The 12,384-nt window shown below is 54.6% G+C and overlaps 3 protein-coding genes across 3 annotated transcripts, besides 6 other annotated features; all 3 read right to left on the bottom strand.

Moving 5' to 3' along the window:
- Positions 1–12,384: a sequence feature (areas not merged during assembly with more than two copies in the genome that could not be assigned to a particular haplotype).
- Positions 1,524–1,559: a sequence feature (AT_rich).
- Positions 1,949–1,981: a microsatellite.
- Positions 2,353–2,430: a sequence feature (T-rich).
- On the bottom strand, positions 2,518–4,923 carry Tc00.1047053506911.30 (trans-sialidase, putative; the record flags this gene model as incomplete). The annotated part of the gene is made up of 1 exon (XM_802073.1): positions 2,518–4,923. The coding sequence occupies one exon, from the start codon at positions 4,921–4,923 to the stop codon at positions 2,518–2,520; it is 2,406 nt and encodes an 801-aa protein (XP_807166.1).
- Tc00.1047053506911.20 (mucin-associated surface protein (MASP), putative) lies at positions 5,915–7,363 on the bottom strand (the record flags this gene model as incomplete). The annotated part of the gene is made up of 1 exon (XM_802072.1): positions 5,915–7,363. One exon carries the CDS (start codon positions 7,361–7,363, stop codon positions 5,915–5,917), a length of 1,449 nt encoding a protein of 482 aa, XP_807165.1.
- On the bottom strand, positions 7,830–8,423 carry Tc00.1047053506911.10 (mucin TcMUCII, putative; the record flags this gene model as incomplete). Its single annotated transcript, XM_802071.1, has 1 exon — positions 7,830–8,423. The coding sequence occupies one exon, from the start codon at positions 8,421–8,423 to the stop codon at positions 7,830–7,832; it is 594 nt and encodes a 197-aa protein (XP_807164.1).
- Positions 7,989–8,048: a microsatellite.
- Positions 8,926–12,384: a mobile genetic element.

Here is a 12,384-nt window from a genome sequence, read left to right as displayed (position 1 = left end):
ATTTTCCCAGGAACGTGCTCGCCGCTGCCGTCAACGGCCTCAGTCTTACGGGCATCCCTCGAGCCCACTGCCTCAACGCGGTGGCGAGCGCAGTCTTCGTCACGAATGCATTCGGATCCATTTCTATGTTCCGACTCATGGCAATGCGAGGCTTCCTCTTGGGTGGTGTCGGAACCACCTTTATGTTCCGAACAAAGACAAACTCAGGCCTCGTCTCGGACGTGTTGGTCGCCGTGTTGGATGCGGGACTCCGATCGACAGTGTTGGGTCCGTCAGCCGCCGCAGACCGTTGCCAATCCTCGTGTTGACGTGACGGCTCAGCATTCACTTGCGGCGCAGTTGTCCCACCAGATTTTGTGTCATCCTTCCCTTCACGGGGTGGCAGCAACTGACAGATGCCCGTCCGGTCAGCATCGCTGCTCCGTGCAGGCGGATGAATGGTTCCATCGGGGGGAAAATTGACGCCACCACAATTCATAAGGGCCGGCGTATTTATGCGTCGTCACATTCGTCGTGAAGGCAACGGTGGCCCCTTCCTCTTCCGTTGCACAGCTGGCAGCACAGTTGCTACATGTGTGCACCGCATTGGCCACATGACACACAGCACCCAGCTCACCATTCGTGCTATGCATGCGCACACCAAAGCCACTGAAAGTATAATTCTCACACTGAGCCTCAGCACCGGCAGCAGAACACTTCGTCCACGCCCACACACACACGCACGCGATAGCTCAGGCTGCCGTCACCCGGAGCACACGACACATCCACCGGCACAACCACCGCATCCGCATCACCAGATACATCTCCAGGACTCCCAGCAGCCGTCACCCACCACAACAGCCACAACCGCAAGGACCAACACGGCGCACACCGCACCATCGTCATCATCACCGGTAGTGGAGTCGCTGGAGCCAGCCAGCTGATCCGTGAGCCAGAAGGAAAAGGAATGGAACAGGAGGGAGAGGAACGGAGCATCGCGGATGCAGCGCGAGAGAGCAGACAACATGAGGGGAGGGCAGCAGGTCCAGCCGCACAGTTCACACACCACGAGACAGCATCCACGCAAGAAAGGCAAACAATGCCAGCAGCAACCCACCATGCAGGAGGAGAAGACATCCACCACCATCTTCCCCAGCTCATTCCTGCAGCCCCAAGGAAATGGCCACAGCCCGCACCCACCACACCAGTCACACGCGGTGCATCACACCCGCAGGAAAGGAGACGCGGGCCGCGCACACCCTCTCCTCCCTTCTCCTCATCATCATGGCCACGAAAGAAGACAATAGCCGCCACGCGCAACCGCCAGCACACGCTACAAAAAAAGCATTCAAATCCACCGCAATGTGCATCTTGTGTGTGTGCCTGCAGAAACACAAAGCAAAGAATTAGAAAAAAGAGAGAAGAGCGGAGTATGTGGAGAGACGCACAAACAAAAATGTACAGCAGAGGTGCATGGCAGAAATAAAGAGAAAAAGACTACTCAGACTCACGATATTGCACTGCAGCCAAAGCAGCGGCAATTCATTAAAAGATTAAATAAAAATAAATAAATAAAAAATCATCCTCACCCTTCCACACCTCACACTTTGAAAAAAAAGAAAATGAAAAAAAGTCGTCCTCTGTTACGGCCACACCCAAATAATGAAAAAAAAAAGAAAAAACACAAAAAAGCACCCAACCACCATGTTGCTCCAGGAATTGTCTGCGTACATTTTGTCCGAAAAGAAAATTAAAAGATATTTAAATGTCTTTCAACCGTCCGACCTCCGTGTGTCCGCACATCGTTTATATTTCATGGGGTCATCTGCGTGTTGCTGCTCCCCTCAGCCCTCCCATCGGCGCGTGAGTGCGGCCCGCAGAGCACAGTCACTCGTGTGTGTGGAGGGACTGAGAGAAGCACGCAGACACGACGGCAGTCGCGTCACTTCATCGGGAGAGTGAGCGCAGCAAAAAAAAAAAAGAAAAAAAAAGAAAAGGAAAACACGGCGGCAGGGTGTGGCTGTGTGTGTGGCGCTGCGGGTGTCTGCCCGCCCTGGCCGCAAGAAAACAAAACAAGAGGGAAGAAATGTGTGCTCCGCCCCACAGGCCCTCGTCGCACGCCCACACGTCACGGCTCCCTCAGCGCGCCGTTCGTCGCGGCCCCTCCTCATGCGTGCAGAAGGCGAGGCGCACAGGGCCGTCGTCACGAGCGTGTCGGTGGGTGTGCGAGTGGAGCAGTTGGGCGGGAAACACACGGCACCCCTCACAGGAAGAGTGCAGCAACAAACAATTAAAAGAAGGAAGAGTAGAAAAGAAAAGAGAAACGTCCATAGCGACTGCCCCAAAAGCAAAAAAATGAAAGGATGGGGGATGAAAAAAAAAAAGAAACGAACAGAAAAAAAAAAAGAAAGTAGAAAACAGGAAAATAAATTTAAAATAAGCAAAAAAAAAGATTTTATGAGGAAAATTTGTTCCCATGGGAGTAGTACTTCTGTGCTCGGGAGGTCGCAAGTGTTCCACGCGGCAGCCAGCCACTCCTCACAGAGCCGCAAACACCCACAGTCCCAACAGAAGGAGCAGCGGCAGCAGTCCGCTCCCACGCACAGTGCCGACATTGCCCGCTGCTTCTCCAACGGCATGGGACCCCGGGGCCGTCGGCACTTGCTGTGTGGTGGCAGGCTTCCCCTCCGTTTTTATTTCGTCCCCTGTTTTGGCACGAGAAACAGCTTCTGCTGGTGACGCAACATCTTTTTCCACTTCGGCATCGGGGCCAGAAGAAGTCAACGGGCGGTTGTACAGCATGACGTTCCTCACAGTCACAGAGACGTCTCCTTGGCCCCCTGCGCTGCCTCCATCCCCTCCAATGAAGAAGTGGGAAATCTCTTGCGATTCTGTTGCTTCCAATCCACGTTGCGCACTCCCACACACACGCTGACCATCGACGTACGCGGAGCCTTGTTTTCCGTTCTGTAGCACAATGGACACCTGGTACTGCGTCTCTGTCGCCCAAGTGCTTTTAAGCCTCTTGGTCGTTCCGTCACTGCACAACAGCCGCCACTTTCTTTGGCTGTCGTACGACAACTCCATAAGTTTTTTCCCACCGTCCAGACGCACACCCATCAATGGAATGGGGTTATCTCCCTTCGGCAGATTGTGGATGGACACCGTCGCCACAAGAGTGAAGTTGTAGTTCGCAAAGTGGTACAGCTGATTCTCCCCCTGCCTCCCAACAGGCCACTCCGCCCACGCTCCCCGGAACTTCACTCCATCTGAAGACCCTGCAGTCTCTGCTACTCCCGCTGACGCTCCTTCTTCCGCTCCCTTCTTTACTGTGGCGTTCACCCCGAGGTACTCGTCCCTCCATGTGTCATCAGAGAAGTTGCCGGACAAAAAGCCAACCAGCCCATCCGTGATCTTAACAGTAGGGCTGCAGGCATTGTCAGTTGAGGGAGCCTGCACAGCACCCTCAGAAGGGCACAGCTCGGAGACAGTTTCGTCCACTTTCTTCCAGGTCGCCAGCACCTCCTTCACCCGCTGCAGCTGCGCAGTCATACGCACAGAGACCATACCGAGTGATGATTCCGCATCGCCCTTCTTCTCGTACAGTGCAATCAACCCCTCCTTTTTCTCATTATCAGTTTTAATTGCACCACTTTTGTACAGCAGGGAGCTGGCGGCAACGTCTTCAGCTTCCCCGGATACCGGCCCAATATCAACAATGCGCGTATTGTCCGTCAGCCAAAGATGGAGTACGCCCTTTCCATTGTTGTTTCCATTTTTCTCCTTTTTGGGATACACCGGCAGAGTGACAAGCATCACGTCCCTGTTCTCAATCGTCGCTGTGATGAAACCGCTCCCGCGTCTCTTACCTTCCTTTTGTTTGTTGCCCCACACGCGCGAGAGTGTCCTGAGTGCCTCCGTCCACGTATTCCCCTTGTCGCCGGACTCGTACACCCTGCGGCGGCCATCACCACACGCAGTCATCATCATGAGTTTGTCCTTCCACTCCACGACGGAGGGATCGCTGCAGCCATCGGCAGACATCCCCTTCGACAGATTCCCACCATCAGTGGCTGTGTATATGATCAGCGAAACGGTCTTTCCATTCTTCGTGCCTTCCACGGGCAACACAAGCGTACCGTCCTTCATCTTAACACCAGATCCACCGCCACCAATCAGCCCTGTCAAGGATTCGTGTTGCTTTTCAAAATAAGTCGACGGGATAACGTAAGCGTCGTTCCAATAAATTCTTTTATCGCTGCCCTCAGTACTGACGTTGCCGCTCACCACCAAAAGTCCCCATTTAGCTGCTGCAGCTGTCTGATCAACGCCTTCAGTAACTTCAAAACTGTAGGTTCCAGCAAGCATGTGAATATCACTTCCCTTCACAACTGTTGTTGGTCGGCTCATATGTACTTTCGTCTTACTCTGAAAACCAGCCGAAACTTCTGAATGGGGGGCACAATTCTTATTTTGGGCAGGACATTCCTCCAGTACTTGTGTCTTCAATTGGGCTGTACCCAATTCTTTTGATTCCTGATCAGTTAACGTCAAGAGCTCCGAGGCAATCCCAGTAAAACCGCTCTTGCTGGCTTCAGTGCACTGCGCCTCGACAACGGCAAACACTTCGCCATCCATCTCAACAAGACTGGGGACACGGAGCAAACTCACTGTTTCTCCTTCTTTTTTATCTCTCCAATCAAAATATTTCTCCGATGAAGTTCCCCGAGTTGAAGCCCCCTTATTATTGGCTGCAGCTCCACCACTGCCGCAGCACATCATCACGACGAGGAGGAGCAGCACCGCGGAAGCAAACACACGCCGGGACATGTTGGGCCTCTGCCGCTCACTCTCTCTTCCTTCCCTACTCCTTCCGCTGGATCCGGTCACGTGGCGACGGTTGTGTTTGCGGGGTGCCTTCACTGCAGCAACACGTGAGAGCATACAAATATGTGTGTGTGGGCGGTGTGTGCTGTTGGTCCTTTCAGTGCCTTACAATTTCACAGTAGCGATTCGCGCTTGTTTGCTTTCTTCGTAAGAGAGTGAGAAAAAATGAATAAAAACAGGCTAATAAAATATGGGTGAAAGAATAAGCACCGCCACCCATCCACAGTGAGTGGCACCATCATCCCCGCCGCAGTCACTCCCAACAACAACAACTCACGCACGCAGACACACGGAATGAGAAGGGAGAACAGTGCACCGGGAACACACAGCGACCGCCACCACCAGCAGGAGTCACGGCGGGTGTGTTGTTATTCACGCGTCAGCACACACCGCGCAATATGTCAAAAAAACAAAACGCAGGCTTCTTCTCTCCTCACGAGGGCCTCCGCAGCCACAATCCTGTGCGTGCGTGCATTCTCAGCGTTTGCAACACTGCATGTGTGTGTGCATGTGCTTGTGTGTTTGGCAGCGCCTATACTTGCGGAGCAGCTGTGCGCCACAAGAGAGTCTGAAGAAAGCAACGGCAGAGAGAGGCAGATAGCACACACGCAAATTACTCATATCATCACACACACACACGCAGCCGCGGAATGGGTGCACTCAACCACAAAATCAAAAAGGAAAACAAAACAAAAAGCCGAAGCGTGGGACGACCAGCGCACACACTCTCATTACTCCCGTAAAGCAAAACACACACACAGAGGGAGAGAGAGAGAGGTTGCCCACTCAATGCAATAAAAACAAAACAGAAACAGTTACGGTGCTCCGCCCATGCAGCCAGGCAGGACGGCAGCGGTGCGTGTCGTGCAAAAGAGAGCACCAACGGGCCTGCATGGGTGTGCATGCATATATACAATGGGCACATTATTGTGTGTGCCTCGTGGGGTGAGGTGAGGGCGAGAGTCCATGCAAGGGGACACACACACAGAGAGTGAGAGAAGGACGAGTGTGTGTGCGGGCGGTGCATGGCTCTCTCTCTCCCTCACTCTCACGCGGCCACCACCGCAGCCGCAGCCGCACACGCAACAAGAAGAAGAAGCAAAAGAGAGGAGGTGGTGTGGGAGACCGCGGTGCTGCCGTCACTGTCGCCATGAGAAGCTGTGTCATTTGTTTTGGCTGTGGCGATTGCTTTTGTTGTTGGGATTCCTGCATTCTGAGAGGCAGCCTTCTCCGCGCTGTCTGATGCGTCTTCAGAATCGGGGGTCGTACTGTGCTCTGCGGTTCTTTCACTGGAGGGTTGTCTCAAGCCATTTTTGGCCGGATTGCCTTCTGTGTCATCGTCAGACCGCAGGGCCGTAGCTGCTGTGGAGCTGCCTTTACTGTCGCCATCTATTGCCGTCTCACTCGTGCTGGCGGCTGCCGTGACTGGCGGTTGTATTTTTCCCTCACTGATTGTCGGGACAACATCTTTTTCGAGTCCTTTCTTGTCGTCCTTCTTTTCTCCGGCAGCTGACCCCTCAGTATTCTTCGCGCCATCTCCATTCGTACGACTGTTCTCAACACGATGTCCACCTGTAGAAGAGGATTGCGGAGTTGTTTCCGGTGGATCGTTGGCTGATTCACCCTGCGACAAATTCAATAAAACTCGTTGTTTATTTTGATCCTCTGGCGAACTGTTAATTGGGCGTACCCCCGTTTCAACTCGTTGGGTCCCATCCAGTGACTGTGACCGCAATTCCTGCGGCTCAGGCAACCGCACGTCTGCCACTTTAATTGGATTGCTTACAGGCCCTTCTTTATCTTCTCTTTCATGTTCAGTGGCAACAACGTCTTTTTCCGTTACTCTCGGGGATTCTCCCGCATGCGTGGGTGTTGATACCTTCTGAATTCCCGTTGTTTCTGTTTCTGAACTTGGGCTTCCTGATGCGAGTGGTTTATGTTCCGTTGATTCCGGCGGAACTCCCCTTCCACTCGCGGGATCACCGGGTTCACTCTGCAACAAACCCGGTGGATCTTCTTGTCGTTGTTGAACTCTTCCTTCTGGCGGAGTGTCGTCGGAGGGTACCGTTTTTTCACCTCCTTTTGCTCCATTCGGTGACGGCCGCCGTAAGGTCTCATCGTCGGTTGAGTGCAATTCCGCCTCTGCTGGTGCATCGCCTTCAGACACCCCTTCACCTCTTCCTTTTTGAACGGTTTTCACTTTTTCACCATCAACTCCAACTCCACCGCCATCCGCTTCATCTCGCTCAGCAACGACTTCACCCTTTTCTTCCAAAACATCGTCTGAGCGTCGGGTCGGTGATTCTTCTTTAACTTCTGGCGCCTGTGGTTCCACACCCGGTATGACTGGGAATGACAATTCCGTTTCTTCCAATTTTTTGTTGTCCCCACAAGAAACAAAAACATCGCCACCGCCAGCATCATCGGCCGCAATTCCAGACACACCGCACCACAGCACCCAGAGGGCACACACCAGCAGCAGACGGCCAGTCATCATCGCCACCACTCCTGTCACTTGCCTGCAGCCTTCAGCAAAAAGTAACACCACGTCAACAGAGAGGGAAGTAAAAAGAAGACACAGCCGCTACACCACGCAGAGTAACAAATGGCAGCACCCCAGCAGCAGCAGCGCACACACCACGAGACAGATGGAATCAGTACGATTGCAGAGCTCGCACACCGCACCGCAAACCACAAGTTTAAAAAGCAATAAAAAGCAATAATTAAAAAGAAATTAAAAAAGAAAAACAAACCCAGGGCTCCAGTGCGCATGCTTATGAGTGTGTCCGCGATGCGTTCAACGTGGCGGATGCGGGGCGCAACGCGGAGCACACAGCACGGCAGCAGAAGCAAGTGAAGCAAAACAAGATCATTATTTCCTCTTATTTTATACAGTGAACCACAACACACGCGCACAAGTCCCCGCGGTTGAGTGCTGGCACGCGCAGCCCGCACACACCTCTTCAGCCCACAGCGGTGTACGCCAGCACGGATGCGGCAAGCACCAGCGGGGCACACACCCACGCAGAGCTGCTGAGGCTGCCGTCCATTTCGCGAAGACGTGACGGTGCGCGGGTGGTCGTAGTACTTGGCGCCTCCGTAGTCGTAGTGCTGGGTGCCCGTGTTGTAGTGGTGGTGGTCGTCGTGGTTGGTGCCTTTGTTGTAGTCGTCGTTGTCGTTGTCTGAGCAGAGGCTTCAGACTTCTTATTTGTTTGTTCTGTAGGGATGTTGTTGCCACTTATTGGTCCAGTCGTGCCGTTCTTAACTTCTTTCGTATTTTCCGTAATTGTTGTCGGTTCTTGAACGGTCAAAATTTCTCCCCCTCCAACACTTTCTTCTATTTCCACAACAGGCTCCTTACTTGGCAACCCTGGCAAAGGGAGCGATAGACTGGGGGCGGCTTCAGGAGATTCAGGCCTAGTTGATTCCGGTTTTGTATTCTTCGTGGCCGTATTGGAAGACCCTTTACGCATAGCCTCTGCCACGCATACGGACGGGCAGCAGCAGCACAGGGCGAGCACCAACAGGGCGCACAGCAGACGGCACGTCATCATCATCGTGAGTGTGGTCGTTCAGTGGTGTGGAGTTGATCTGCACAGTGAAGGACATGGAGAGCAACAGGGGAGACGAGAGGTGCGGCAGACACAAACAGAGGGCACACCACATGAGGAGAGGGCAGCAGCCAGGCATGCACCGTACGCCGCACACCACGCACGACACACACTCCAATCCACGGCAGCAGGCACACACACACACAGCCCTGCCGAAACACCAACACACAGATGGAGGAGGGAGAAGCAAACAGGAGCGGCACACAAGGCTCCACCGCATGTGCATGCGGCGAGAGCGGTCCGTCGTGTCGGCACCCCTCACGGAGGGTGCGCACACACACAAGAAGGTGCAGCGCACACAGCAACACAACAGCAAAGTAACAATACAAAAGGAGATCCCCGCACACCACGCGGATTGTTGGTCCACGGGAAGTGCAGCCAATATTCATCACAAAACAGCTTGTTATCTTGTTTGGTTGTATGCTGCTACAATAGCGAGTGAGTAGCGCAAGGGCCGTCCGTACAAAAGTGGCAAGTATTCCGTCGTGCGGGCTGGGGCAGTCACAAACAGTCGCAGTCCCAGTTCCCAACGACGAGGGCATTCCCGCAGTGGATGAGGCGGAGTCTCCCGTGGTCCGTCGGGGATCAGCAGCCCGTGGCGTCCGTGATGAGGCGGTGGCGGAAGAGCCTGGTCCATCTCGAGTACCCGCGTTTGTGCTTCCTGCGTGTCTTGCCTGCTGGCGTGCTTGGCAACTTCGGTGGCGACCTGCGCGCGAGGCGCCTGTTAAGAAGACGGTGGCGCCATTGTGGCGTCCGCATGGGAGGCCCTCGCAAACTATTATAACGCCAGGCTGAGCACTTCCGGCATGTGCCCTCATACTGTGGACGGACAAGCGCACTCTGCCGCAGGTTGGGCAGGAGGACGTCAATCCGCCGCTCGCTGGTCGACAAGGAGTTGCGGTGCTCACGTCGGGAAGAGGTTCCGGCGGAGGCAGAGGCGGGCCGGTCACCGCAGTGAGGGAGGGACGGCACCACCGGCACAGAGGGTTCCTTGTGATCCGCAGGGCGCGTGCAGGCCTGTCGAAGAGTGGGCAGGAGTCGCATCGCGCCTGTGCGCAGTGCCGCCACTCGGGGACCGATGTCCGGGTCAACAACAGGAATAGAGTCCTCGCCACACCGACAGGCGCCTGTCACGCGGTGTGCGCGCCTTCCTTTTCCTCCTGTGCATCCTTCCATTATAACCTCTTGACGGCGGTAAGGAAGTCCACGTGCCAGGCATTGACGCAGTCCTGCGGGAGGGATCGTGCAATCGTGGCTTGTTTGTCAGCGGCCTCACTGCGTGGAATACCGCAGTGTGATGGGAAAATATAAAATCCACAGGGTGACCTCGCTTCACCAAGGAAAGCAGCATAATCCAAATTTACTCAGCAACGCGGTCTCGCACGGTCGGTGGGCAACGCGGGGTGCCTCCATTGCCGAGAGGGAGTCCGTTTCCTCCAGCATTCGTGTGGGCGATTGGGATGCTCCCAGACAAGGAGGTATGAGATGTCTAAAAACATTTTCGATCGCAAGGCAGTCTGCCCTATATGAGCATGCGAGGCCGCCAGCTGCTGCACGATGTACCTCCACAGGGAGATCATTTGTCGTGGTGGAGTCATATAATAGCGCAGCGGATCCAGATGCGAGTGCAGCGAGAGACGAAGGACCGTCCGCCCACAATTCAAAATCACAATCCCCCAAAGAGGAGTGAGTAGAATAAAAAGCCGTGCGCCTGACATCGTCAGAGGCGTCTTCGGCAAACAGTGGCTGATAAAATCTCACGTTGTTGCAGATCACAGTGTCTCAGGGAAAAATTCGATGTTGGGCAAGAGGCGCGCGAATGTGGTTGTGGGGTGTCCCAATAATGTCACAGACGCGTAGCAATCCATTAATAGCAGCATCTCTCGGAAGCGGATTGATGTCGCCGCTTTCCCATGCATGGACGGCGGCATAGGTTCCGAGTAGATAAGGGAACGCAAATCCTCGTGATCATGGAGGCGTATATAGCGTTCGTATTGTGTGAGTGCACGACGCCAGAGTACCTTCCGGAGCGGAAGAGGATTGGCCTCCAAATAGACAGATGTGTCTTCCGTAGAGGCGCTCAGGCCAAGAATGTTTTGCTACCGTCGCGGTACCGTACCTCCATATTGTGGAGGTGAGTGGGGGCGAGTCACGGGACAATTGCCTCGCCATTATGAAATAGCACACTATGAACGCATCCAATCAAAAAGGATCGCATGGTGTGATGGGACGCGCCCGCCTCTGCGACCAGACGCAGCTGATAGCGGCGTGGCATGGGCCTCTTTGCAGCGGTGGAAGCATGCGTAACAAAATTAAGAAGTTGATCGAACGTGTTGTCCAGCAAGCGCACTGGGCGTGACTGAATACGCAGGTTCCCGCTAACAAGATGGAGATCGACCATGTCCTCGTCGGACCGTGTGTGTGTGAAGAGATGTGGAATAGAGCAGCTTCGCTCTTAGCGACGTTGATTTTTAGGCTGTGCTCGGCAGCCCATGTGGCCACAAGAGACAAGAGCGGTCGCATTGCCGCAGCACAGGCATGGATGTCCGCACATGAGGCAACAAGTGTGTGTTCGTCAGCGTACATGAAAGCGGAGGCAGAATAGATGCTGTCCAGGCGGCGCAGCAGATCATCCACACAGTAGAGGAAGAGTTGGGGTCCCGGGACGCCGCCTTGCGGTGCTCCAGCTGAGGCGAGTTGTTTCCGGGAGTGCTGTTCACGAGTGCATACCCTAACATAGCGGCCCCGCAGGTGGTTGTGCAGCCAGCGTTTTGTTCGAGGCCAAGGCGCGGAAGTCTGTCAAGCATGCAGAATAACTTCCCATGGTCAGTGGTGTCGAACGCAGTCGGAAAATCAATCGAGACCACAAGCGAGCGATGGCGACGAGGGCGTCGTGTGGGGGCGTCGTCTCCAGGGCGCTCATACTCCACAATGCCAAACTCATTCAATCCACGGGTAATTTGTCGACAACAAGTGCCACCACGTCCGACGTAGAACGCGGAGGTGCAAATCCGAAACTGACGTGGGTGGTGCGGCAACAACGCTGACAGACGGCGGTGAGTCATTCCTTCGGCTAACTTTAGTAAAACAGAGAGCAGCGTGATAGGTCTGTAACTCTCTGGGCGGCATGGATCCTTCCCAGGCTTGGGGATAGGAATATTGTCTCCCATTTTCCAGGAGCCAGGCAGGCTGCCGTTTGCGAAGGGGTTGTGGATCATCGTTCCAAGTGTGCCACGCGCGACGGGGCCGAGACGGTGCAGGAATTCATTCAACATGTCGTCGGGGCCAGGGACTGAGCCAAGCAAAGAGTTGCTGATGGTCACGTCAAGTTCATACGGTGGGAAAGGCCGATCCATTTCCCAGCCACCAGGAACCAAAGGAATGCAGCAAGCAGCAGCAGTATAAGGCGGTATGGCACGTGAAACCGCACAAAATGACGGACAAGCAGATTTGCCTGTTGCCGAGGCAGGGCGCATACGCGGCCAAGTTCAGTGCGGAGCACAACCGATTCCAGAGGATGAGGGTGCGGCGGCGCCACGCCGTGAAGATATCGCCACCTCGGGCTGGGTGAGGCTCCAATTCTTTTCGCGCGGGCTTCCAGAGGCACAGCGGAGCAACGGCGTAAGGCTTGATTTCGTTCCTCCCTTTTTTCGGGTACATTCGGCTCAAAACAGGCTGTCTCCGGGTGAGGCAATGTGTGTGCTTCGTGTGCTGCCTCGGCGGCGGACTCGGCCTGTTCCATTTCGTGTGTCCATATCTTTTTGGAGCTGTCACGGCTGCCGCGCGGGATATGGCGCTCAGCTGCTCGTAAGATGCTTCCGCGAGGATCCAACCATGTGGACGCGGTGGCAAGGAGGGTTTCACACAACGATGTAAAAGCAGGCCAATCCCGCTGGCGCAGGGCAAG

This window comes from Trypanosoma cruzi, genomic scaffold (genome assembly GCF_000209065.1).
Source record: "Trypanosoma cruzi strain CL Brener 1047053516791 genomic scaffold, whole genome shotgun sequence".
NCBI classification, from domain to species: Eukaryota; Euglenozoa; class Kinetoplastea; order Trypanosomatida; family Trypanosomatidae; genus Trypanosoma; species Trypanosoma cruzi.
This window is presented reverse-complemented; position numbering and strand designations above follow the sequence as displayed.